Here is a 26,608-nt window from a genome sequence, read left to right on the forward strand (position 1 = left end):
TGTATGGTGAAGATGGCCTCAAAAGGCTTACTTTTGGGGGAATTTGCCTCAAATATTCATTTTCTGACTAGTCCAAGGAGTTGAGAACAGGCAAAAATGGCCCATTGTTGCAGGAGTTTATTTCTAAAATCCATGTCTATTAGAACAATACAATGATCATTGCAAACTAATCTAATTATCACGGGGAACCATGCCCCAATATATCAGCTCCCAAAAGCTTAAAACTACGCTCGGATATGTACCACAGGTCAGAAATTACGCGTCTCAAACATGGACTGGGTCTGTCTATTACTGGTGTGTCGGCTTAACCTTCAACAGCTAGCGAGGATCCTAGAGTATCTGATACTAACATACTTGGGTTGCATAATGGAACAATGTCTTATGAAACAGAGGGGACAGATTCTCCACCGAGGCACGCAAACACTTGTTTCAAGTTTCCCCTCGATGGCCGCGCATTTATAATGTACTTGCATAGAAAAACTAACCGTCTCCGCAACTCCAGCTTCGTGAGTTCTCTCTTAGCGAACGACCTTCCATCATCAAAGTTTCCTGTTGGAGCATTTCACAGTCAGAGATCTTTGAATCACTTCCAAACAAAATTACTCAAAACCTATAACTTGCGCAATTTTACCAGTGAACTTTTTGTCATTTTTAATGATCGTTGCACAATTTGATACTCAACCAATCACATAAATCCATGTGGACTCCGAGCAACTTGTACATATGAGCTCAAAGGGTAAATAAATATTATTTCATTAATCTAGGCACTATTGCATCACATTGAACATTCTAATAAGAGGGCATAATCTTAAACGCAGAAACTTATAAAACATGTAGAAATCAGTGCAATATCCTAATCCTACCTGCTTCATCAAAAAATGATGTATAAACAGCCAGACAAACGCATACACTAATATCTTCTCCTGCAAAAATGTAAATCAAAAAAGATGTAAGCAAATGCTTTAGCAGTCTATGAAATTCCATCCGAATCACAATGTATTAAATTATCATGCAAAAATAATGTCATTAAGGAATATATGGAGAGAGAAGGAACTGCAACTGCATTTGTGTACTGACAACTAGATAGAAATAAATAAGTCAAATATAGGAAGAAGCGATGCATAACAGCATAACATAATTATATATTACCATCGTTACATCTTTTACATTGAATGCAACATGAGAGCGCTTACCGTTGCAACAGCAGATCAGGAGTGTATTCCCCTGTCTTAACTGAGACCGGGCGAAGTTCAGAGCAGATGGAAGATTCCTTAACAAACTAAAACGGTCAAGTTTGGAGTCCTGTCAAAAGAAGAGCAAAGGGAAAACTGTCAATGTCAAGATAGGAGGAGAATATGATATTATTCAGTATAGTATACAAGAGACCTACACATATATATAGGGAAAACTAGGTTACAAATATATATATAAGGAAACTTATATATATTAATACTCTACATCACTCCCCCTCAAACTGGAACATATATTGGTGGTGGTGGCCAAAAGAAAGATAAGGAAATGCAGGATATCAAAATCTATATAAACAAATTGATAATGATACAAACCAGAATTGGCAAGTGCAAATACATCCCAGGATTGTGGAGAGACACAGAAAATGATTCCCTATCACAGTTCAATATGCAGCAGTTCGGAGGGGCTTCCATGGCTGCAAATTAGGACATCATTAAAATGGGTTTGACATCTATATTCACAAATCCACAATGCACATCTTGAAAAAAAATATTAGTTTTTTACAACCCCACAAAATCACAACAAGAATTTAGGTTTTCTTATCCTGCTTACTGCAACTTGATCTGTACATTCTAGGATGATCTATTACATTCATAGTTTGGCACTCATTTACTAAGTTAGGATAAAAAAGGTGCAAACTGAATTGTTTTTCCTCACTTAGACAAATATTTTAGAAACAGAAAGGAAAAATCAACAATTTTGCCAAGTCAAAGATGCTGTAAGAGTAATACCAAGTAGAGATTTGCAAACTGCAATGTTGGTTGAGCCCAAAAACGATATGCAATGATGGTAACTTGATTTATCACCCTCATGAACCGTTCTGCTATCCAACTGTAAGGACTCTCCTATCAGAAACTCATTTGCTTTCTCAGGGCACTTAGAAGCTCTGACAGACAATTGCGGTGCATGTTCTCCCCTGTGTGCACGACAAACACGGTCTTTTTCAACAATATTTGCAATCTTTTGATTACATGTGTCAGGACCTGAGCTTATTATATCATTCACATGTTTCCAGAAAAGATCCGGCGTTAAGCCTCTAGCCCAACTCTCTTCATCATCTCCAGCTCCAGCAATATAATTCCAACTAAATTCAGATGTAGTTCGCTTCTGAGAGCCACTTAAAGATGATGTTGAAACAAGTATGATAGGTGTAAAATCCCAAGAATCATATTCAGGTACTTCATTTAACCAGATAACAGTTTTTTGTGAAATCCATAAGGGCCTTAGAGGTTTCCTCAAAGCTAATGCAATAGAGGCAATATCAGCTCCACTAGCCTCTAATTCCATGTCCCAACCTTCCAAACGCTTCTCAATCATTTCTTTCTCAGTTTGAGAAACCCAAAGGGGAAGATGCAAGGAACAATCCCAGTCAGAAGAGCCTTGGTCAGGATTCACTGGCTCATTTAAGATGCCTGATTGCTATTGAAACAAAGAAATGGAGGTCAACACTGATGCATGTGAATATTTAAAGCATATATTCAAGCTAACGAGAATATTCAAAAGGGCAGCTAGATAAAATGGGCAAAATTGGAAACTGCTGCAATGAGTCACTAATACTTGCAAGTTGCAACCTTCATTTTATATTTACAAGCTACATCCAAAACTTGAGCTTATATCAGATTAGATCTGGCTTAAGGTAGAATCTAATGCATGGGCAAACTCACAAGAAATGAAGTTTAACAGATTAAACTTAATAGCAGAACTGCAAAATATTGTCATTCAAGATTTTGCCAAGAAAGAAACTCAATAAAACTCATAGTTTGTACCGTAGTTAATTGAATATGAGGCAACACAAGCATACAAGTCGGTAAATGCAAGAAGATCAAGAGGCTGGTTTACACTTATGACAGATTATTAGTTCCTACTACTTCCTAAGACACAAAAATATTTCTAAATTAAAGAACTATAAGGTGTATATTTCTTGATTTTTTTGAACGCACTTCATGTCACAATTTCATCCCTTCATTTTTTGTAAAAATCACTGGGGGGATGCTGGCTGAATTTGGGGAAGGAAATGGAAAATAACATGGTGGTCTTAGAGGGAAATGTTGTATAACTAATAATTTCATTCCATATCTCATTCCCAGGGATGAGCCATACCCGTTGGGAGTGGTAGTGAGCACCCAGAAAACTGAAACCTCTTTACAGAACAAAAAAGACTCAACTTTCATAAAACTTGGACCCAAGCCAAACCAAATGATAGTATAACCAATCCATGATGTTGCAACACAAAATGTTTTTTATTATTGAATATTGATGAGCTTAACACTGGGGAAAAAACAAAATCTTCACTTATGGTATAACTATAAACCATTGATCTTTCAACATATCAATTAGCCTCTAACACTAAATTCTTATGACATAAATGCTTTTGTGTCTTGACTTACACAAATTGTTACATTTCGCAACCCCTTTTATGATGGTTAACCATTAAAAGTAAAACAGTAGTATATCTCAACTCCCAAGCTTTCCTATTTTTGAGTTATATTCCCTTTCTCGACAATAAGGTGAGAGCCCTACTGCCATTGCAATAAAATTCTTAACAACTTCACCATCGGCAATCTGTTTACAGTTCTACTTTTCTAATTTCCAAACTCAAAAAACAGCACATGTGAAGTTCAGAGTTATAACTGGTCATTATATGCCACAGTCTGTTTAAGACCACAGGCGATGATCAAAGTGCTTTGTGCGTCCCAAATAATTGATGCATAACAGAAGTAAATTATTTACTAGAATAAAATATGTAATATCCCAAGTATGATTTTTCCGTATAAAAAGTTCAAGCCAAACAAGTTGAATGAGAACACTTTGAAATTACTAGGTCAAGAATAAACTTCAAGAGTAATACATGCAGGCCAAGTAAATAATGTTTATACTTACATTCTGCGGACAATCATATCTATCCTGTCTTTTCTTATAATTGAGAATTGCACGATTTAAGACACAAGTCCAAATTGGAATAGTCTTAGACATGCTATCAGGAAACCTCTTCCCTTTCCGTGTTGAATCAACAATGATACATCCTCCCTTCTGTGCTACCCAGCAAAAAAGCACATCCACAAGTCAATATACTTTGCAAACTACTGCAACTGACTTAAAAGCATAATAAGACACTTAAAACACAATTCATTCTTGGTAAATTTAGCCACTTTGTCTAAAAAATATGTTCTCACTAGATTCAAATCACTCAAAAAATATGGAATGAGTATTGGAAAACAGAATCACTTTTAATTCAAGCAGACATCGCATCAACGAAATAATATATGTTGCTTGTCATCCACAAGGAATCAAGCAAGGTTCAAAGAGTTCTACATTTACATTGAGGACCTACACACATCAACAGCAATTATAAAATTGCTGTCACTGGTCTACTGAATTCCACTAGAAATTAATCGCCAAATGAGCTTGGAGATCACTGTCAACATTATAACCCCACACATTCTGTTGCAGTTTACTAAATTTTAAACTGAAACTAAGATTGTAAACAAGCACCAACCTTGCCTGAAGGAGTTTATGTATTATCAGTACTCAATTAACTTCAAAAACGCATTTGGAATCATAATTCAATGTGAAAGCAACAGATTCGGGAGAGAGATGGTACCAGCGAGGAGGGCGACATGGAGGTTGAGGCGGGCGGTGCTGAAAGAGAGGTTGTTGGTGTGGCCGTCGGTGGATTTGAAGTAACAATTGGAGTGGAAATTGGGGGAGTACCAGAGGCCGCACCGGAGATTGGCGAGGAGCGGGAGTTCCGGCCATAGTTGCGCGATTTCCCCAACGAAGATGGAGTCCTCGTAGATGGAGCGCAGGGCGTTGTACAGGCTGCTGTCTCTGCGCTTTATGCTCCGACAGATTTTGTATATGCTTTGGCTTCGTCTCTGCCCCTCCTCCTCCATCGCAACTCAGTCCTGAGTTAACTGCGACTCGAATCGCTGGGTTTATAGTCTCAAAATTAAGGTATACTGTTTTCAATTTTAAAGCCCAACAAAAAGCCCATCATCTTAGCCCTTCTCTCTCTCCTCCTTCCAATGCCGGCGACGACAGATCACCGCCTCCACTGGGAAGTTACAGAGAAATTTGAAGATATATTTATGATTGGTGCCTGAAGCTGGGAGGTGAATCGGCGCCGTCTCAGCAATGGCATTTTATCGCCTCGCACGAACTGCTCGGAGCCTCCAGCTCCGCCACCGTCACTCTTCTCTCTCCGCCGCGCACACTTATTCCCACTCGCCTCCACCCTCCGCCGGCTCATGCCGGAAATCGTGTGATCGCTTCCAAGTCTCCGGAACTTTACACTGGGAAAATAAATTTAACAATGACTGCAATTCGTTGCGGTCTATTGGAGCCTATCATCGTCTTCTTAAGTATTCAAGCTTTTCAACTGCGCCATCCGATGAGAAACGAGAAGAGTCGAGAATTTCCAAGGTTAATGAATGTGATCGGTCGTGGATAGATGTTTATTTACCGGAAACGGTGCGGCCCTATGCTCAGCTCGCGCGGCTTGACAAGCCGATTGGGACTTGGCTCCTGGCCTGGCCCTGTATGTGGTAAGTTTGTTTATCTCTTTATTTTTGTTAGTTCCCAATTCCTTTGGATACACTGCCCTGTTTTGGGCGATTTGTTTAATCTCTTTGTCTCTATTTATTCTCTTTATATGACATTTATTGTTGCATATGATGTCAATGTAAAGAGAAATTGAAGTAGACTAAGGTTTCCATTTTAGGAACTTTTGTATAATTCTGAAAATGGGAAAACGCCAACTCGGTTGGCATGTGTAAAGTAGCAGTTTTAGGCATGATGTTGAGTTTGATCTTAGTGGTTTAGTTGGACGACTTAAGTTCATGCAGCATTTTGTGCTAGTGCGTTTGAATCCCACTTACAGCATTTTGTGCTAGGTGTTGGATCATGTTTGCTCGCATGTTCCTTGTTAATTGCTTCAAGCACTAAACATAGATGACTGTTTTTCTTAGTTTTACTTTGTATTCACCCTGAGAATGCACACCCAAAGAATGTAAGAAGATAATTGTGATGATTCGGAAGTTTACTAAGGTGATATTTTGGGTTTAAAGGTCAATTACGATGGCAGCAGCTCCAGATAGCCTTCCGGATATTAAGATGATGATGCTTTTTGGTACAGGGGCGTTGCTGTTGCGTGGGGCAGGTTGCACTATTAATGATCTATTAGATCGAGATATTGACACCAAGGTATCAGTCTAATTTTGTACACTATTGGTTGTATGTGTTCAAGATTTTTAAAGAATTACCAGGTGTGCAGTGTGCTTAGTGTCTAATACAGTGGGTCAGGGATGGCACCAAGAGGGAACAAATCTTAATTACCTTTAGCTATTGCATTGCATCATATGATTTGTCTTCATGTTTAATGTGCATCTTTTTTCCTTCTATTGATTGTATTGCTTCTGCTTTTGATGGTTTAATATGGTGTAGGTAGCAAGGACAAGGTCGAGGCCCGTAGCAAGTGGTGTACTATCACCATTTCGGGGGCTTTGTTTTCTTGGCTTTCAATTGCTTTTAGGGTTGGAAATTCTTCTGCAGCTGAACAATTATAGGTTTGTACTCATTCTTTCTACTGTTGGATTGCTGCTGTTTGTTTCCTTGAATTGGCTTGCTGGCTTAAGAGCTTAGCATTAATGTGTATAGTGTAGTGCTGATCTCGTAGATGCTCTTAGAAGATACGGAATATATGAAAACAACACCATAAGTTTATAAGTATTACCTAGTACTCAATCTCATCCACAACTTGCATTTCTAGAGGATTCAATCAACTTGCATACTATGTAACAGAAGCTCTGAAGTGCTACTTTTTATTAAATAATTCTAGAAACCAGGATCGCAGAAAATACAGTGATTATGATGTATTAACATATAATGGACTACGTTTGAGAAAATGTATTCAACTAGTGGAATTTGTTGCCTGTATGATTCAACAAGGAATATTTTGAGGGTATCAGGGAGCTCTTACACTTGTTAGATGTCATTCTTCTTAGGAAGTAGGAATGATTTCCAAATTATGTATTTTGTAGAATTTTGGAATACATGTTGAATGTTGCTTGTTTATTGCTCGACTCATAAAACATTTTGCAGCCGCGTTCTTGGAGCTTCATCTCTGCTGCTCGTCTTTTCATACCCTCTGATGAAGAGACTGACTTATTGGGTAATGAATTCCGATCTCGATCCTTTTTCATCCTTTTGTCTTGAGAGGGGCAAGGTGACTGGAGGCACTGCACACACCACACACATGCACGCAGACACCAAGGAACTTGGGTCTGCTTCTGTACTCGACAAGCTCTTTTATACGATTATCTAATATATATCTTTAGATGTGTATCTATGTCGGTGCAGCCTCAGGCCTATCTTGGATTGACATTTAACTGGGGTGCTTTACTTGGTTGGGCTGCTGTTCGAGGAAGCCTTGATCTGTCTGTAGTGATCCCACTTTATGCTTCTGGTGTATTTTGGACCCTAGTTTATGATACAATTTATGCACATCAGGTATTGGCTTATTTTCGATTCATGCAGTGTGGTTCTTGATATAAATTTCCTAACTGGATTTGTATGTCATCGTGGTTTAGGAAATCTAATATCTTTAGGGCTTTTTAGAATTTGGATCTTTCCTTTTGTGTTATATCTTATGGCTTATGGGTAACATTTAGCTCCCACTAAAAGTTTTGGGGAAAAGTTAGCCTGGTTTTTTCATTTTTTCTTTGGCTTGCTCATATTTCCATCCTAAGTCCAAGTATATGATAAAAAAAATTGTCACCATAAATAAGAATCGATACTTACTGTCCTTGATTCTACATTCGCCATTAATAATTTCCATAATATCAGTTCTTCGATATAACTATAACTATTTTGTCGTTTTAATTTGAACATCTCGGTGCTGAATGTTAAACCTCTATATGAAACAAATAAGTGGTTGTAAATATTATGTATTTCCGTTACAGAATATAGGGTTCTAGTGCCATTAAAGTAAAATGAGAATTGTACATGCAGGACAAGGAAGACGATATGCGAGTGGGTGTGAAATCTACGGCATTGAGGTTTGGAGATTCAACAAAAGTATGGATTTCTGGGTTTGGGGCAGCATGTATCAGTAGCCTTGCTCTTAGTGGACTCAATGCAAATCTCGGTATGCTAGGTTTATTCTTATCTCTGCCAGCACATATTTGTGCTTCTCTGCTACTAATGGCTCTCCATATTTACTCATCTCTTCCTTCAATCTCTTTGATTGTGATGGTTGGTACAGAATGGCCATTGATGGGGTACGTACTAAACAAGCCCAATAGCAGTGACGGCCCATCAGCCCAAAGCCCAAGGAAGAGTATCAGTTCGGCATTACCAAAGAGTTCGGCCCCAGCCTACAGCTCGGTAAAAGCCGACCAATCAAGCTCTACTCTCAGATCGGCAAAAGCTGCTCGGCAATAGTTCAGCAGTTCGGTCTCAGTATTCGACCGAACTGGGAGATAGTGGACTCATGCAGAACCTCCACGACCTCCACTACACGATCTATTTAGTGGTGTCAACTCATGCAGGATCTCATGCAGGATAGTGGACCAAACAAAGAGATAGTGGACCCATGCAGGATCTCATGACCTCCACGACATCCACGACCTAGTTAGTGGTGATGCAAGCCACGATCTTGTTCAATGTATAAATAGAACTTAGACCAGATAGACTAAGGGGGAAAAAAAGAGGAAAAAGGCTCTCGAGACATCAAATATCATATAGCAAGTCTGTATTTGTAAGCTGTAAACCAGATCAAGCAATACAATCTTGCCCTCCTTTCTTCCCGTGGACGTAGATTTACCTCAGTAAATCGAACCACGTAATTCCTTGTGTCGTGATCTATATTTTTTACCTGCATTTATTACCATCAAAAATTCGTCCAACCATCACTGGCGCCGTCTGTGGGAAACAGAGAACCAAATTTGTGATAAAGCGAATTTTTGACCCTTTTTCCACCCCAAAAAAAAAAAAAAAAAAAATGCATACCAGATCACGTAACACCCATAATACCGTTCGTGATAACCATGAGGAAGCTAGTCCAGCCCGCAGGTCTGGAAAACAGCCTCGGGAGAAATCTACTTCCAGTTCTCACGGAGAAGGAACAAGCCGCTCAAAGACTCATCGCACCGAGTCTTCCCAGCAGCCCGATTTGAACGAGGCTGTCAAGTTGTTTTTGGCCGAGAAGCAGGAAGAGTTCTTAATTTTCCTGCAAAAGGGCCAAAAGCCGGAGACGAAAACGGTGGATTCTCCCTCCTCATCCAGACATGAAAGTCACTACCGCAGTAGTGCCGTGTCTTCCAGGAAGAAGAATCCTCAACCCCGACATGTTCCTGTTCCTCCTCGGTACCGGAATCACAGGAGAACTCCATCTCCTCCATACCGAAGAGATGTCGGGTTCGCCATGTACGGAGCATTGAAGACTCCGTTCTCGGACGATATCACCCGAACTCCCTTGCCACAGAACTACCGAACTCCGTCGATGACTTATGACGGGTTAGTGAATCCTCATGACTTCCTGGGACGCTATCAGTATAACATGGCGAACCAGGGTCTCAATGAGGTCCATATGTGCAAGCTGTTTCCCGAGCTGCTTATCGGGAACGCAAGAAGGTGGTTCGATAGCCTCCCCCAAGGCAGCATTAGATCTTACCGAGATCTAATGGATGCTTTCCACAGGAGGTTCTTTCAGAAAGCGGAAGCCCGAATCACTTCGGCTCAGCTGCTTTCTATACGTCAAGGTCGCGACGAAAAGATCAGCGACTTTATGACGAGATTCCACAAGGAATGCCTACAAGTAGATGATCTCAATGATCTACTTGTCATTTCGGCATTCCAAAATGGAATCCTGCCCGGAGCTCTCTACAGAAAGCTCGTGGAATGCAGTCCGCAAACAGCTCAAGAGATGTGGGACATTGCGGACCAGTTCTCCCGTGCCGATGAGGCAGACCGTCGCAAACGGTCTTTAGACAGCTCATCCCGAGGAGACAGGAGGAAGCCCGATCATAGCGATCAGGGACATCCTCGCCGAACTCCTTTTGGCGATCAGGGACATCCTCGCCGAACTCCTTTTGAAAGGATTCAAAGGACTCCGGTGCAAGACCGATTGGGGCCACGTCTCAATCCTGAGAAGCCGCCCGCTCAGTTCGTACCATTGAACAAGCCAAAGGACAATGGGTAGAAAATCTCCCTCAAGTCCTATGGTCCTACCGAACTACACCCAAAACCTCCAACGGTGAAACTCCATACAGTCTGGTGTACGGCACTGAAGCCGTGATTCCGGTTGAGATCGGTGTACCCAGTCCCCGAACTCTAAATTTCTCCTCAGAAATGAATGATGACGGACTGAGAGCCGAACTAGATCTGGCCGAAGAAAGAAGAGAATTGGCCTGCATAAAAGCAGCCAAGTACAAGGAGCAAGTAGCCCGGTATTATAACCAAAGGGTGAAAAAACTGCAATTTCAAGTGGGAGATCTCGTCTTGAGAAACAACGAAGTAAGCCGAGCAGAAAAGCTGGGCAAACTCGAACCCACATGGGAAGGTCCATATCGGGTGTCAGAAGTCCTCGGCAAAGGGTCTTACAAATTGACTCACGTGTCAGGAGAACAAGTACCCCGAACATGGCACATTTCCAACCTCAAGAAGTTCCATTTGTAAGAGACAGTCCGGTCAGTCAGTCTTGTGTCTAGTTCGGTCCTAGGGGTATGTGCTTTCTTTGTTTTTTACTTGTTTTTCGTCTTTTTTATTTGTCTTTATGTGCGTTGTCTGTCTATGTGCGTGTCGTCTCTTACAAATGTTACTGAGGTATCTTGTTCTTCGAAGGCTGATCCCCTTTTTAGAACATATATAAGCCAACGATTGTGAGTCCAAGCTTCTAAGGAGGATACAAGACCACAATTCAGCTTAAGAAACAAGCAGTTCGTCTGAAACGAACTGCAACAAAGGGAAAGTCCGATCCACGCGATAAAACTCGCCGAATTAGGACAAGGGAAAGTCCGATCCCCAAATTAGGACAAGGGAAAGTCCGATCCGAGCGATAAAACTCGCCAAATTAGGACACAAGCTTAGTCCGGTCAAAGAAATTTACTTCATAAGACCAAAGACGAGTCCGGTCAAAGAAGTTTACTTCATAAGACCAAAGACGAGTCCGGTCAAAGAAGTTTATTTCATAAGACCGAGGACCAAGTCCGGTCAAAGAAGTTTACTTCATAAGACCAAAGACGAGTCCGGTTAAAGAAGCTTACTTCATAAGACCGAGGACGAGTCCGGTCAAAGAAGTTTACTTCATAAGACCGAGGACGAGCACGATGAAATTTTTTCGCTGAGCTGTAAATACGCAGTGATAGAAGCGAAATGAAAATTTCATTTATTAAATCTTGTTCGGCATATAATTCTGCTGCCCTACGAGAAGGCGTTACGCCATTACAAAGGACTATTCTACTGTCCATGGTTGCTAAAGTTGAGCCATCTATTCACAAAATCCTCGTGAAGCCGAGTTCGGCCATTCCGGGCAGCTGAAGAATAAGCAGGACGACGAGATGCTCTAATCGACCTACCGCCTCTTCCCTGAGCCCGGGAAGCTCTAGCACCTCGGCGGCGAAGAGTCTCTTCACGAATCATTTGCCGATCTTGCTCACTCATAGTCACCGCTCCTCTGCGAACTTCAGTCCGTCCTCGTCTTGACGTCTCCGGTTGTTCCTGAGTTCGTTGCTGACTTGGAGTAGGGTTTTGAGCAAGTGAATCAGAGGTTTGAGCTGGAGTGCGACCATCTGTTGGCGGGAAATGCCTAAGGAATCTCTCGATTGAGGGACGCCGGAAAGAATAATGTCGTACCGAGAAGCCCAGCGCCGCAATGATTTCACGACTTGTTGGCAAGCCGAGCTCTCCAGCGCATTGTTCCTCCGGAGTACATGATATTCCTCCCACAGTTCGTCAACTCGTTCCTGAACTTCAGAGATGGTCATTCCCCCGCGCCTGCAGATGAAATCCTCATACGCAGTCCTCTCAGCGACGGCAGTATTCAGCTCGGCCTCCAGATCTTTCTTTTCGGACTCTAAGTCCTTATTGTCGGCCTCCAGCTTCACTAAACAAGCCAAGAGTTCGTCATTCTTCATCTGGTCAGCTATGGCTTTTTTCTCAGCTTCGTCTAAAGCGGAAGAGTACAGCCGCTTCCAGTGAAGTACCTCCAGCTCCTTAAGAGTTAAGAATACAAAGCAGCTATGTCAGTTCGGCATTTCATTTTACTGAGCAGGTAGTAAACCACAACAGGAGTAAAAGAGAGTACGAAAAGCTGTACGAAGACACAAGTGTAGAAAGAAGAATTTTTTCATTCATAAGAAAAAAAAATTTTTACACAAGGAGGGCTTCAAGGCCATTTTACAACAAGGAATAAACTAAACTAAGAGAAGGGAGACGAAATCATACTCCGCCAGCTTCGTCTCCGGCTCCTCGGTGAGGTTCAGCTTCCTTCTCCTTGTCTGCCTCAGCTTCAGCCTCGGCCTCCCTGCTCCCCCCAGCCTGCTCGGTGCCCCCATCACCGATCAGCAGCACCTCTTGCTCGGCCTGCCCGTCTCCGGTCTGCTGATCAAGCTGCTCGGTCTCACCCTCTCCGTGGAAAATTGGAGCGGGTGAAACTGGCCCTAAGGAGGCAAAGATAGCCTCCATATTCTCGTCCCGGTCAGCTCGGCAACTACGAACTCGGTCAGCAGAAAGCAGGACCGAGGACGAAGCAAGCTCCTCAAGGAGCGGCAGACTCTGGAGACGAGCTGCTATCTCTCGGCCGTACAGCGGCAGGACGACTTCGGGCCCCTGCTCGGCATTATCGGTCATCAGTTTCAGCAGATCACCGACAAAGGCCGAAAATTGATTGCTCAGAAAGAGTTTCTCCGCGAAAGCACGGAGAACCTCCCCTTGGGCAACCACGGCGGCAGCATCCCTCCGTTTCGTCTGCTCTCGTTGGATGATGAGCTGGTTTCTGGCAAACTGGGCTTCATCCTGGGCCGAGATCCTAGCAGCTCTGGCCTTCTCAAAGTCTGCCTTAGCCTGTTCGGCCTGGTGACGAGCAGCCGCCAACTTCCTCTGCATCTCAGCATAGTCGCTGGACGCTTTAGAGAGTTCGACTGCGACGAGCTTGCTGAGCATGCTATTCCTCTGAATATGGAAAAAGGAAAGAGTCAACAGAGGGGCCACCAAAAAAACATAGGAATGAAGCAAAGCCAAAGAATCAAGAAGAGAAGTTACCTCGGCAAAGTCCGTTGGCCATGCAAAAGGCTCACAGACATGCTCCGAAGGGGGCGCCAAGACGATGTCTCTCCCCGGCGCTCTTGGGGGCTTCTGGGTCTTCCCCTTCCCCTTTGCCGAAGTGGACTCCGGCTTTTTTGGATCCGAAGAAGAGGTCTTCTGCCTCTTCGGATTCTTCTCGGCATCAGGCGCCGAGCTGGTAGCCTTCTGTTTCTCCGGCTCCTTAAGCTCGGAGGATTTGCGGCTAATCTTATTTAGCAAGTTCACTGCCAAAAAGCAAGAAAGCAAGGTTAGTTTTCGCCACAAAAGCAGTAAGGCACAAAAAAGAATTCCTCACCCTCAGTCTCTTCGTCCGAAGACGAGGAGTCGAACACGACGTCGCCCTTGACGAGCTCAGACTCCAGGTACTGCTTCCTAATCATAGGAATCTTATTGAGCTCGCCCTCGAGCTCGTCCAACGGTTCTAACCGAGGATGAGGAATCACGGACTTCGGCCCTCTCCAGGGAAAGCCCGGAGCCGCTGTCCTATTATAAAAAAAGAAGCGATGTTGCCACTTTGGCCACTTGGTTTTGCAGAAGGCCCTAAAAGGCTGTAAAGGGATCAAGTAAAACCAAGATCCTTTTCTCTTAAACTGGAAAAAATTAAGGATTGCCCTCAAAGACAGATCCTTATCTAGCCTACGCAGTTCGGTAGCAAAGGCCGATAAGTGTCTCCAAGAGTTCGGAGTCACCTGACCTAAAGGGAGTTGAAAAAAATCAAGCAGCTCTACAAAGGCAGGGGGAAGAGGGAAACGAAGCCCGCATTCCAAGCCGGCTTCATAAACGGTGGCATAACCCTCCGGCGGCGAGTCAGCCCTATGAAGGTCGTCGGGAATCGCAACCTTCCCCCCAGGAAAAAAATATTTTTCGTGTAGGGATATCACAGTATCCTTACTCAAGATGCTGTGAAAATACTCTACGGTCTTCTCCCCGGATTCTTTCCGGCTAGAAGACCCCTTACCCCCTTTCCTACCGCTACCTGACTCAGAAGAAGAAGAAGAAGACATGGTTCTTACTCTTTGAAAGTCTGAAGAAATTCTTGAAAGCGGAAGGAAATTTTTACGCAAAAGGGAGAGAATGCAGAAGAAGCAATAGCAAAAGTGTTCAAATGATGAAGAAAGGACGTATTTATCAGATTCGGAGAAGATTTCAAAATCATCGCACCGTTTCGAATCCCACCTTTTCAGGATTCAACGGCCGGATTTTACTGTCGCATTTAATGCAGTCACACGCAAGGCACGTCCCCTGACGTCAGCCTCCCCCGTACCTTTATCCAGAATGCCGAAGTGACTCGCTTCGCCGAAGTGATTCACTTCGCTTTTCGGGGGGGTAGTGATGGGGTACGTACTAAACAAGCCCAATAGCAGTGACGGCCCATCAGCCCAAAGCCCAAGGAAGAGTATCAGTTCGGCATTACCAAAGAGTTCGGCCCCAGCCTACAGCTCGGTAAAAGCCGACCAATCAAGCTCTACTCTCAGATCGGCAAAAGCTGCTCGGCAATAGTTCAGCAGTTCGGTCTCAGTATTCGACCGAACTGGGAGATAGTGGACTCATGCAGAACCTCCACGACCTCCACTACACGATCTATTTAGTGGTGTCAACTCATGCAGGATCTCATGCAGGATAGTGGACCAAACAAAGAGATAGTGGACCCATGCAGGATCTCATGACCTCCACGACATCCACGACCTAGTTAGTGGTGATGCAAGCCACGATCTTAGTTCAATGTATAAATAGAACTTAGACCAGATAGACTAAGGGGGAAAAAAGAGGAAAAAGGCTCTCGAGACATCAAATATCATATAGCAAGTCTGTATTTGTAAGCTGTAAACCAGATCAAGCAATACAATCTTGCCCTCCTTTCTTCCCGTGGACGTAGATTTACCTCAGTAAATCGAACCACGTAATTCCTTGTGTCGTGATCTATATTTTTTACCTGCATTTATTACCATAAAAAATTCGTCCAACCATCAGCCATATTACTTATTCTTAGCTGGTGGATCGACACAATTAGCTTGGCAGATATTCACCGTGGACCTTTCAAGCCGTGCTGATTGCAACAAAAAGTGGGTACCTCAATGCATGATTTCCGTTGTTTAGGTGGTGTTTATGTTTATATATGAGCATATTCTTATCTATTATCAGCAAATTTCAAACTAGTCAGATTTTTTTTGGGTCTATCTCTGAACTGCTATTTCTTTCTCTTGTGTTTTCTCTCATCATCAGATTTGTATCCAATAAATGGTTTGGAGCTATTTTCTGCACTGGGATTCTTTTTGGAAGACTCTTATCATGATGGAATTGACATCAGGTATTAAACACCATTACAACAATAAATAATCTTGAATGGGACAAATTCTTGTAAATACTAGTAGTTGTATAGCTAGTAACTCCATCTTCATCTTACTATTTCATTGTCTTTTCATATAAATATTCCTTAATAGAAGCATTCTTGAGCACTTGTGTCGATGTTACAGAGGCAGCGGTTGATGTACGTGATGGGGTACGTACTAAACAAGCCCAATAGCAGTGACGGCCCATCAGCCCAAAGCCCAAGGAAGAGTATCAGTTCGGCATTACCAAAGAGTTCGGCCCCAGCCTACAGCTCGGTAAAAGCCGACCAATCAAGCTCTACTCTCAGATCGGCAAAAGCTGCTCGGCAATAGTTCAGCAGTTCGGTCTCAGTTTTCAACCGAACTGGGAGATAATGGACTCATGCAGAACCTCCACGACCTCCACTACACGATCTATTTAGTGGTGGACCCATGCAGGATCTCATGACCTCCACGACATCCACGATCTAATTAGTGATGATGTAAGCCACGACCTAATTAGTGATGATGTAAGCCACGACCTAGTTAGTGGTGATGCAAGCCACGATCTTAGTTCAATGTATAAATAGAACTTAGATCAGATAGACTAAGGAGAAAGAAAGAGAGCTCTCTAGACATCAAATATCATATAGCAAGTCTGTATTTGTAAGCTGTAAACCAGATCAAGCAATACAATCTTGCCCTCCTTTCTTCCCGTGGATGTAGATTTACCTCAGTAAATCGAACCACGTAATTCCTTGTGTCGTGATCTATATTTTCTTTTACCAGCATTTACTACCATCAAAAATTCGCCCAATCATCACTGGCGCCGTCTGTGGGAAACAGAGAACCAAATTTGTGATAAAGCGAATTTTTGACCCTTTTTCCACCCCAAAAAAAAAAAAAAAAAAAAATGCATACCAGATCACGTAACACCCATAATACCGTTCGTGATAACCATGAGGAAGCTAGTCCAGCCCGCAGGTCTGGAAAACAGCCTCGGGAGAAATCTACTTCCAGTTCTCACGGAGAAGGAACAAGCCGCTCAAAGACTCATCGCACCGAGTCTTCCCAGCAGCCCGATTTGAACGAGGCTGTCAAGTTGTTTTTGGCCGAGAAGCAGGAAGAGTTCTTAATTTTCCTGCAAAAGGGCCAAAAGCCGGAGACGAAAACGGTGGATTCTCCCTCCTCATCCAGACATGAAAGTCACTACCGCAGTAGTGCCGTGTCTTCCAGGAAGAAGAATCCTCAACCCCGACATGTTCCTGTTCCTCCTCGGTACCGGAATCACAGGAGAACTCCATCTCCTCCATACCAAAGAGATGTCGGGTTCGCCATGTACGGAGCATTGAAGACTCCGTTCTCGGACGATATCACCCGAACTCCCTTGCCACAGAACTACCGAACTCCGTCGATGACTTATGACGGGTTAGTGGATCCTCATGATTTCTTGGGACGCTATCAGTATAATATGGCGAACCAAGGTCTCAATGAGGTTCACATGTGTAAGCTGTTTCCCGAGCTGCTTATCGGGAACGCAAGAAGGTGGTTCGATAGCCTCCCCCAAGGCAGCATTAGATCTTACCGAGATCTAATGGATGCTTTCCACAGGAGGTTCTTTCAGAAAGCGGAAGCCCGAATCACTTCGGCTCAGCTGCTTTCTATACGTCAAGGTCGCGACGAAAAGATCAGCGACTTTATGACGAGATTCCACAAGGAATGCCTACAAGTAGATGATCTCAATGATCTACTTGTCATTTCGGCATTCCAAAATGGAATCCTGCCCGGAGCTCTCTACAGAAAGCTCGTGGAATGCAGTCCGCAAACAGCTCAAGAGATGTGGGACATTGCGGACCAGTTCTCCCGTGCCGATGAGGCAGACCGTCGCAAACGGTCTTTAGACAGCTCATCCCGAGGAGACGGGAGGAAGCCCGATCATAGCGATCAGGGACATCCTCGCCGAACTCTTTTTGGCGATCAGGGACATCCTCGCCGAACTCCTTTTGAAAGGATTCAAAGGACTCCGGTGCAAGACCGATTGAGGCCACGTCTCAATCCTGAGAAGCCGCCCGCCCGTCGTGATTCCGGTTGAGATCGGCGTACCCAGTCCCCGAACTCTAAATTTCTCCTCAGAAATGAATGATGACGGACTGAGAGCCGAACTAGATCTGGCCGAAGAAAGAAGAGAATTGGCCTGCATAAAAGCAGCCAAGTACAAGGAGCAAGTAGCCCGGTATTATAACCAAAGGGTGAAAAAGCTGCAATTTCAAGTGGGAGATCTCGTCTTGAGAAACAACGAAGTAAGCCGAGCAGAAAAGCTGGGCAAACTCGAACCCACATGGGAAGGTCCATATCGGGTGTCAGAAGTCCTCGGCAAAGGGTCTTATAAATTGACTCACATGTCAGGAGAACAAGTACCCCGAACATGGTACATTTCCAACCTCAAGAAGTTCCATTTGTAAGAGACAGTCCGGTCAGTCAGTCTTGTGTCTAGTTCGGTCCTAGGGGTATGTGCTTTCTTTGTTTTTTACTTGTTTTTCATGTTTGTCTATGTGCGTTTTGTTTGTCTATGTGCGTTTTGTCTGTCTATGTGCGTGTCGTCTCTTACAAATGTTACTGAGGTATCTTGTTCTTCGAAGGCTGATCCCCTTTTTAGAACATATATAAGCCAACGATTGTGAGTCCAAGCTTCTAAGGAGGATACAAGACCACAATTCAGCTTAAGAAACAAGCAGTTCGTCTGAAACGAACTGCAACAAAGGGAAAGTCCGATCCACGCGATAAAACTCGCCGAATTAGGACAAGGGAAAGTCCGATCCACGCGATAAAACTCGCCGAATTAGGACAAGGGAAAGTCCGATCCCCAAATTAGGACAAGGGAAAGTCCGATCCGAGCGATAAAACTCGCCAAATTAGGACACAAGCTTAGTCCGGTCAAAGAAATTTACTTCATAAGACCAAAGACGAGTCCGGTCAAAGAAGTTTACTTCATAAGACCAAAGACGAGTCCGGTCAAAGAAGTTTATTTCATAAGACCGAGGACCAAGTCCGGTCAAAGAAGTTTACTTCATAAGACCAAAGACGAGTCCGGTCAAAGAAGCTTACTTCATAAGACCGAGGACGAGTCCGGTCAAAGAAGTTTACTTCATAAGACCGAGGACGAGCACGATGAAATTTTTTCGCTGAGCTGTAAATACGCAGTGATAGAAGCGAAATGAAAATTTCATTTATTAAATCTTGTTCGGCATATAATTCTGCTGCCCTACAAGAAGGCGTTACGCCATTACAAAGGACTATTCTACTGTCCCTGGTTGCTAAAGTTGAGCCATCTATTCACAAAATCCTCGTGAAGCCGAGTTCGGTCATTCCGGGCAGCTGAAGAATAAGCAGGTCGACGAGATGCTCTAATCGACCTACCGCCTCTTCCCTGAGCCCGGGAAGCTCTAGCACCTCGGCGGCGAAGAGTCTCTTCACGAATCACTTGCCGATCTTGCTCACTCATAGTCACCGCTCCTCTGCGAACTTCAGTCCGTCCTCGTCTTGACGTCTCCGGTTGTTCCTGAGTTCGTTGCTGACTTGGAGTAGGGTTTTGAGCAAGTGAATCAGAGGTTCGAGCTGGAGTGCGACCATCTGTTGGCGGGAAATGCCTAAGGAATCTCTCGATTGAGGGACGCCGGGAAAGAATGATGTCGTACCGAGAAGCCCAGCGCCGCAATGATTTCACGACTTGTTGGCAAGCCGAGCTCTCCAGCGCATTGTTCCTCCGGAGTACATGATATTCCTCCCACAGTTCGTCAACTCGTTCCTGAACTTCAGAGATGGTCATTCCCCCGCGCCTGCAGATGAAATCCTCATACGCAGTCCTCTCAGCGACGGCAGTATTCAGCTCGGCCTCCAGATCTTTCTTTTCGGACTCTAAGTCCTTATTGTCGGCCTCCAGCTTCACTAAACAAGCCAAGAGTTCGTCATTCTTCATCTGGTCAGCTATGGCTTTTTTCTCAGCTTCGTCTAAAGCGGAAGAGTACAGCCGCTTCCAGTGAAGTACCTCCAGCTCCTTAAGAGTTAAGAATACAAAGCAGCTATGTCAGTTCGGCATTTCAGTTTACTGAGCAGGTAGTAAACCACAACAGGAGTAAAAGAGAGTACGAAAAGCTATACGAAGACACAAGTGTAGAAAGAAGAATTTTTTCATTCATAAGAAAAAAAATTTTACACAAGGAGGGCTTCAAGGCCATTTTACAACAAGGAAGAAACTAAACTAAGAGAAGGGAGACGAAATCATACTCCGCCAGCTTCGTCTCCGGCTCCTCGGTGAGGTTCAGCTTCCTTCTCCTTGTCTGCCTCAGCTTCAGCCTCGGCCTCCTTGCTCCCCCCAGCCTGCTCGGTGCCCCCATCACCGATCAGCAGCACCTCTTGCTCGGCCTGCCTGTCTCCGGTCTGCTGATCAAGCTGCTCGGTCTCACCCTCTCCGTGGAAAATTGGAGCGGGTGAAACTGGCCCTAAGGAGGCAAAGATAGCCTCCATATTCTCGTCCCGGTCAGCTCGGCAACTACGAACTCGGTCAGCAGAAAGCAGGACCGAGGACGAAGCAAGCTCCTCAAGGAGCGGCAGACTCTGGAGACGAGCTGCTATCTCTCGGCCGTACAGCGGCAGGACGACTTCGGGCCCCTGCTCGGCATTATCGGTCATCAGTTTCAGCAGATCACCGACAAAGGCCGAAAATTGATTGCTCAGAAAGAGTTTCTCCGCGAAAGCACGGAGAACCTCCCCTTGGGCAACCACGGCGGCAGCATCCCTCCGTTTCGTCTGCTCTCGCTGGATGACGAGCTGGTTTTTGGCAAACTGGGCTTCATCCTGGGCCGAGATCCTAGCAGCTCTGGCCTTCTCAAAGTCTGCCTTAGCCTGTTCGGCCTGGTGACGAGCAGCCGCCAACTTCCTCTGCATCTCAGCATAGTCGCTGGACGCTTTAGAGAGTTCGACCGCGACGAGCTTGCTGAGCATGCTATTCCTCTGAAAATGGAAAAAGGAAAGAGTCAACAGAGGGGCCACCAAAAAAAACATAGGAAAGAAGCAAAGCCAAAGAATCAAGAAGAGAAGTTACCTCGGCAAAGTCCGTTGGCCATGCAAAAGGCTCACAGACATGCTCCGAAGGGGGCGCCAAGACGATGTCTCTCTCCGGCGTTCTTGGGGGCTTCTGGGTCTTCCCCTTCCCCTTTACCGAAGTGGACTCCGGCTTTTTTGGATCCGAAGAAGAGGTCTTCTGCCTCTTCGGATTCTTCTCGGCATTAGGCGCCGAGCTGGTAGCCTTCTGTTTCTCCGGCTCTTTAAGCTCGGAGGATTTGCGGCTAATCTTATTTAGCAAGTTCACTGCCAAAAAAGCAAGAAAGCAAGGTTAGTTTTCGCCACAAAAGCAGTAAGGCACAAAAAAGAATTCCTCACCCTCGGTCTCTTCGTCCGAAGACGAGGAGTCGAACACAAAGTCGCCCTTGACGAGCTCAGACTCCAGGTACTGCTTCCTAATCATAGGAATCTTATTGAGCTCGCCCTCGAGCTCGTCCAACGGTTCTAACCGAGGATGAGGAATCACGGACTTCGGCCCTCTCCAGGGAAAGCCCGGAGCCGCTGTCCTATTATAAAAAAAGAAGCGATGTTGCCACTTTGGCCACTTGGTTTTGCAGAAGGCCCTAAAAGGCTGTAAAGGGATCAAGTAAAACCAAGATCCTTTTCTCTTAAACTGGAAGAAATTAAGGATTGCCCTCAGAGACAGATCCTTATCTAGCCTACGCAGTTCGGCAGCAAAGGCCGATAAGTGCCTCCAAGAGTTCGGAGTCACCTGACCTAAAGGGAGTTGAAAAAAATCAAGCAGCTCTACAAAGGCAGGGGGAAGAGGGAAACGAAGCCCGCATTCCAAGCCGGCTTCATAAACGGTGGCGTAACCCTCCGGCGGCGAGTCAGCCCTATGAAGGTCGTCGGGAATCGCAACCTTCCCCCCAGGAAAAAAATATTTTTCGTGTAGGGATATCACAGTATCCTTACTCAAGATGCTGTGAAAATACTCTACGGTCTTCTCCCCGGATTCTTTCCGGCTAGAAGACCCCTTACCCCCTTTCCTACCGCTACCTGACTCAGAAGAAGAAGAAGAAGACATGGTTCTTACTCTTTGAAAGTCTGAAGAAATTCTGAAGAAATTCTTGAAAGCGGAAGGAAATTTTTACGCAAAAGAGAGAGAATGCAGAAGAAGCAATAGCAAAAGTGTTCAAATGATGAAGAAAGGACGTATTTATCAGATTCGGAGAAGATTTCAAAATCATCGCACCGTTTCGAATCCCACCTTTTCAGGATTCAACGGCCGGATTTTACTGTCGCATTTAATGCAGTCACGCGCAAGGCACGTCCCCTAACGTCAGCCTCCCCCGTACCTTTATCCAGAATGCCGAAGTGACTCGCTTCGCTGAAGTGATTCACTTCGCTTTTCGGGGGGGGTAGTGATGGGGTACGTACTAAACAAGCCCAATAGCAGTGACGGCCCATCAGCCCAAAGCCCAAGGAAGAGTATCAGTTCGGCATTACCAAAGAGTTCGGCCCCAGCCTACAGCTCGGTAAAAGCCGACCAATCAAGCTCTACTCTCAGATCGGCAAAAGCTGCTCGGCAATAGTTCAGCAGTTCGGTCTCAGTTTTCAACCGAACTGGGAGATAGTGGACTCATGCAGAACCTCCACGACCTCCACTACACGATCTATTTAGTGGTGGACCCATGCAGGATCTCATGACCTCCACGACATCCACGATCTAATTAGTGATGATGTAAGCCACGACCTAATTAGTGATGATGTAAGCCACGACCTAGTTAGTGGTGATGCAAGCCACGATCTTAGTTCAATGTATAAATAGAACTTAGATCAGATAGACTAAGGAGAAAGAAAGAGAGCTCTCTAGACATCAAATATCATATAGCAAGTCTGTATTTGTAAGCTGTAAACCAGATCAAGCAATACAATCTTGCCCTCCTTTCTTCCCGTGGATGTAGATTTACCTCAGTAAATCGAACCACGTAATTCCTTGTGTCGTGATCTATATTTTCTTTTACCTGCATTTACTACCATCAAAAATTCGCCCAATCATCAGTACATTCCTGGACAAATTCCCTGCAGTTGCCAACGCGCGCTCAACCGTGCTCTCCATACCTATTTTGCCATAAACCTAAGGCATAACACAGTTCAGAATAGAAGATTCTCGAATTCCATACAAGCTAGCATAAACTTACGTATTAGTAATGGCCGTTTTAAGGGCACCAGAGGTTGCTCTCATTGTTTGCTTTTCAGCAGCTTCAACCGCGTCTATTACTCTGTCCGTCCATGAATAAAAGATGTAGTAGTATAACATCATTTGTAATATATAAAATGGGAATCATGTTCTACTAACTTTTTGTACCCATTTTATTATTTATAAGGTCAAACAATTTCTTAAAATCTGTTTCAAATTAAAACGTGTTTTTTATTTATGGACGGATTGAGTATTTAATTTGTATGTGGATCGACAACATGATCAAACACTTTGAAATTTCTGCGTTGCTGCCTTTGCCAAGAAACTGTTATAAGTATTATCCACCGCTGGCTTCCAATTGATTTCACCATTTCTCTTCCTCGATGAACTTGGAGTCGCTGTGGACGAGCAATTCTAAGTCATAATGGAGTAATATTTATTATTAAAAAAATAAACACAACATTTCCTTATTAATTACATAGAAATATACGAAGTAGGGGAGCGTTATTCTCCTTTTCACATCTTAGATCCTTTTTCCTTCTTAATATTACGCGTTAGATCTAAGTCATCAACGGATCAGATTGATTCTATAAAACTGGTTCCGTGTTGCATTATAGAAGGTGGTTGTATGCATTACAGGGTTATTATTGACATTTGACGGAAAAGTAACTGCCACATTTTGGTATCTGCGAATAATGCACCACATGGTCACGAGTAATGCATATAATTGACTATATAATGCACAATATGTGAACTGCAATGCATACGAATAAGATGTACCATGTTATGATGTTTGGACACACGTTTCTTGTTTCCCCTAAGGGTTTAATAAGCTTAGGGGCTAGGGTATAGTACGTAGACACGTATGTAATCTTCACATGGTAACGAGTAATGGATATAATTGACTATATAATGCACAATTTGTGAACTGCAATGCATACGAACAAGATGTGCTGTGTTATGATGTTTGACACACGTTTCTTGTTTCCCCTAAGGGTTTAATAAGCTTAGGGGCTAGGGTATAGTAATGTCTACGTACTATACCCTAGCCCCTAAGCTTATTAAACCCTTAGGGGAAACAAGAAACGTGTGTCAAACATCATAACATGGTACATCTTATTCGTATGCATTGCAGTTCACATATTGTGCATTATATAGTTAATAACATCCATTACTCGTGACAATTTGGTGAATTATTCGTATCGTTTTATAATTTGTTATTAATGCGTACGTACTATACCCTAGCCCCTAAGCTTATTAAAGCCTTAGGGGAAACAAGAAACGTGTGTCAAACATCATAACACCGCACATCTTGTTCGTATGCATTGCAGTTCACAAATTGTGCATTATATAGTCAATTATATCCATTACTCGTTACCATGTGAAGATTACATACATGTCTGCGTACTATACCCTAGCCCCTAAGCTTATTAAACCCTTAGGGGAAACAAGAAACGTGTGTCAAACATCATAACACAACACATCTTGTTCGTATGCATTGCAGTTCACATATTGTGCATTATATAGGCAATTATATGCATTACTCGTGACCATGTGGTGCATTATTCGTACCGGTTTCCAGCCATTATTAGATTACTATTGTACCCTCATAATGCACAAAATAGGACAAATAATGCAACACGGGATTAATTACCCAATGTTGATCTTGACCGTCCATTTCTCTAATCTAATGGCTGATATTAAGAAGGAAAAAGGAGGAAATATAGGAAAAGGAAATGAATACATCCCATACGAAGTATACCCAAGTTGAATTTCGTTTCTAATTTATTTCCTTTTATTATTTTTGTGTTCAAAATATATGAAGTTTTAAGTTTTTGGAATTTGGTGTGAACTTTCTTTCTTTGTTTATATTTAACATTTCTTGAATTTAAAATTATATAATAAGTCAAAATTGAAGTGTAGAATCGTCTCATTCTGATAGTTGACTGTCTGGCCATAATTAATTAATTGGCGTCATATATAGATCTGATATCGATGATTATCAATAGCTTTTATTTAGATTGCATGTTAAGCCAAAACAATAATATAAAAATTACTAGTATATTGTGGAATAGGTAGACGTGGAACCTTATATTGCCACTTGCCAGTGGTGATGAACATTTTCAATAAAGTGAGTGAATGTTAGGTTGCAAATGTGCAAATTCTCTGTGGAAAGTCGATTCTAATATGACATCAACTAAGTCAAAATATTTGAAAAGAATCGGCTACCACACTACGTTTTTCAGGAAATGTTCGTAGAAAAGATCAGCACGATAGATTGTCACTTTGAATATTGCTTTATTTCTACAAGGAATCGTGTAAGAGAAAATTTAGCGATGATACAATCCATTTTAACCAACAGTATACTATCATACTCCATCTGCCCCTCACTAACAGACTAACAGAGACATTTATTTTTGACACGTAATATTAAAAAAATGAAGTTTTTTTAGTTAAGTGGAAAAATAAAGTAAGATAGAAGAAAAATAGAGAAGTTTTAGTAAGAGAGCGCAGGTTATAAAAAGAAATGACTCGGGACGTTCAAAAAGAGAATATAAATCACTTAACAAGGGAAAAAGGAGTAGTTCAACTCTTTTGTTCAATTATACAAAGGAAGTAGTACAACTGTATAGAGTGTGTCATCCCAAGTACATGGGTCCGGCAGCCCTCCCTAAAATGAGTTTTCTAATCGTTGTCATGCACTTTATAGCATCAAGAAGTCAGTACTATCTAGAATAGTCAGTTTGTTAATGGAAATACTAATCTTAACAAATGGAAGTAGTATTAATCTCGTCTTGCCATTGTGTTCAAATTTTGACCCAGTCGTTGCTCGTAAGAGAAGTCAGTAATCAGTGACATACCATTCAACAAAACTGCATGCTCTTTTAGTAAACAAACATTTTGTGTATGATAGATATGCTTTGTCGGCACAGTTTCAACAACTCTTTGTTGGAATCAAATTAATGATTCACACATAAATCATACATGTTGAAAACGATTGATAAACTTAAAGCGGAAGCTTACATGGATTCGAATTCATGTTGTTCTTGAGATTGGTGATTGGCCTTCCAAGTATTAACGCTTTTCACAGATTCTCTGTAATCTGGAAATCTTGAGTTTCTGAATTGTCTTTCGGAATGGGATGAGATTGACATATTTATAGCGTTAATAGTTGGGGACCATAACCGCAAATTAGAGAATAAGTCCCTAACTTTATTATAACTCTAATTTCACCCATAACAAAATTAAAGTTATCCAAATTAGTATCTGCACAAAAGTCCTCATACTTTTATAGATGATCGTTTGACCCTATAAGTTATATTAACTTAGTAGATCACGTAATCGGGTCATCCAATAAATAGTCATAAATATTATACAATCTTTAGACGATTATGTTGGACCATATTAAAATGTTCCAACAATCTCCCACTTGGGCCAACATAAAAGTCACCAATTGATTGTTCATAACTGAAGTTGCGCGCTT

At 43.0% G+C, this 26,608-nt stretch overlaps 2 protein-coding genes across 3 annotated transcripts; one reads left to right on the forward strand and one right to left on the reverse strand.

Moving 5' to 3' along the window:
• Nucleotides 1-80: 80 nt before the first annotated feature.
• On the reverse strand, nucleotides 81-5,337 carry LOC121753199 (tRNA A64-2'-O-ribosylphosphate transferase). Of its 2 annotated transcripts, none has more exons than XM_042148404.1 (7): nucleotides 4,853-5,337; nucleotides 4,132-4,286; nucleotides 1,983-2,670; nucleotides 1,566-1,666; nucleotides 1,194-1,302; nucleotides 864-923; nucleotides 81-549 (listed from the first exon to the last, which is right to left on the reverse strand). In XM_042148404.1, the coding sequence occupies exons 1-7, from the start codon at nucleotides 5,142-5,144 to the stop codon at nucleotides 380-382; spliced, it is 1,575 nt and encodes a 524-aa protein (XP_042004338.1). In that variant the 5' UTR covers nucleotides 5,145-5,337; the 3' UTR covers nucleotides 81-379. The 2 variants fall into 2 exon arrangements, with proteins under 2 accessions (XP_042004338.1, XP_042004339.1); XM_042148405.1 differs by having other exon boundaries at nucleotides 4,132-4,281; nucleotides 4,853-5,007.
• Nucleotides 5,338-5,360: 23 nt separating this feature from the next.
• LOC121753200 (4-hydroxybenzoate polyprenyltransferase, mitochondrial-like) lies at nucleotides 5,361-8,559 on the forward strand (the record flags this gene model as incomplete). Its single annotated transcript, XM_042148406.1, has 7 exons — nucleotides 5,361-5,795; nucleotides 6,318-6,453; nucleotides 6,694-6,815; nucleotides 7,351-7,420; nucleotides 7,609-7,758; nucleotides 8,260-8,395; nucleotides 8,513-8,559. Coding segments are annotated over exons 1-7 (1,071 nt in total), but the record flags the coding sequence as incomplete, so codon positions are not given.
• Between the last annotated feature and the right edge of the window lie 18,049 nt (nucleotides 8,560-26,608).

The sequence above is a fragment of the Salvia splendens genome, chromosome 10, assembly GCF_004379255.2.
Source record: "Salvia splendens isolate huo1 chromosome 10, SspV2, whole genome shotgun sequence".
Classification (NCBI taxonomy): domain Eukaryota; kingdom Viridiplantae; phylum Streptophyta; class Magnoliopsida; order Lamiales; family Lamiaceae; genus Salvia; species Salvia splendens.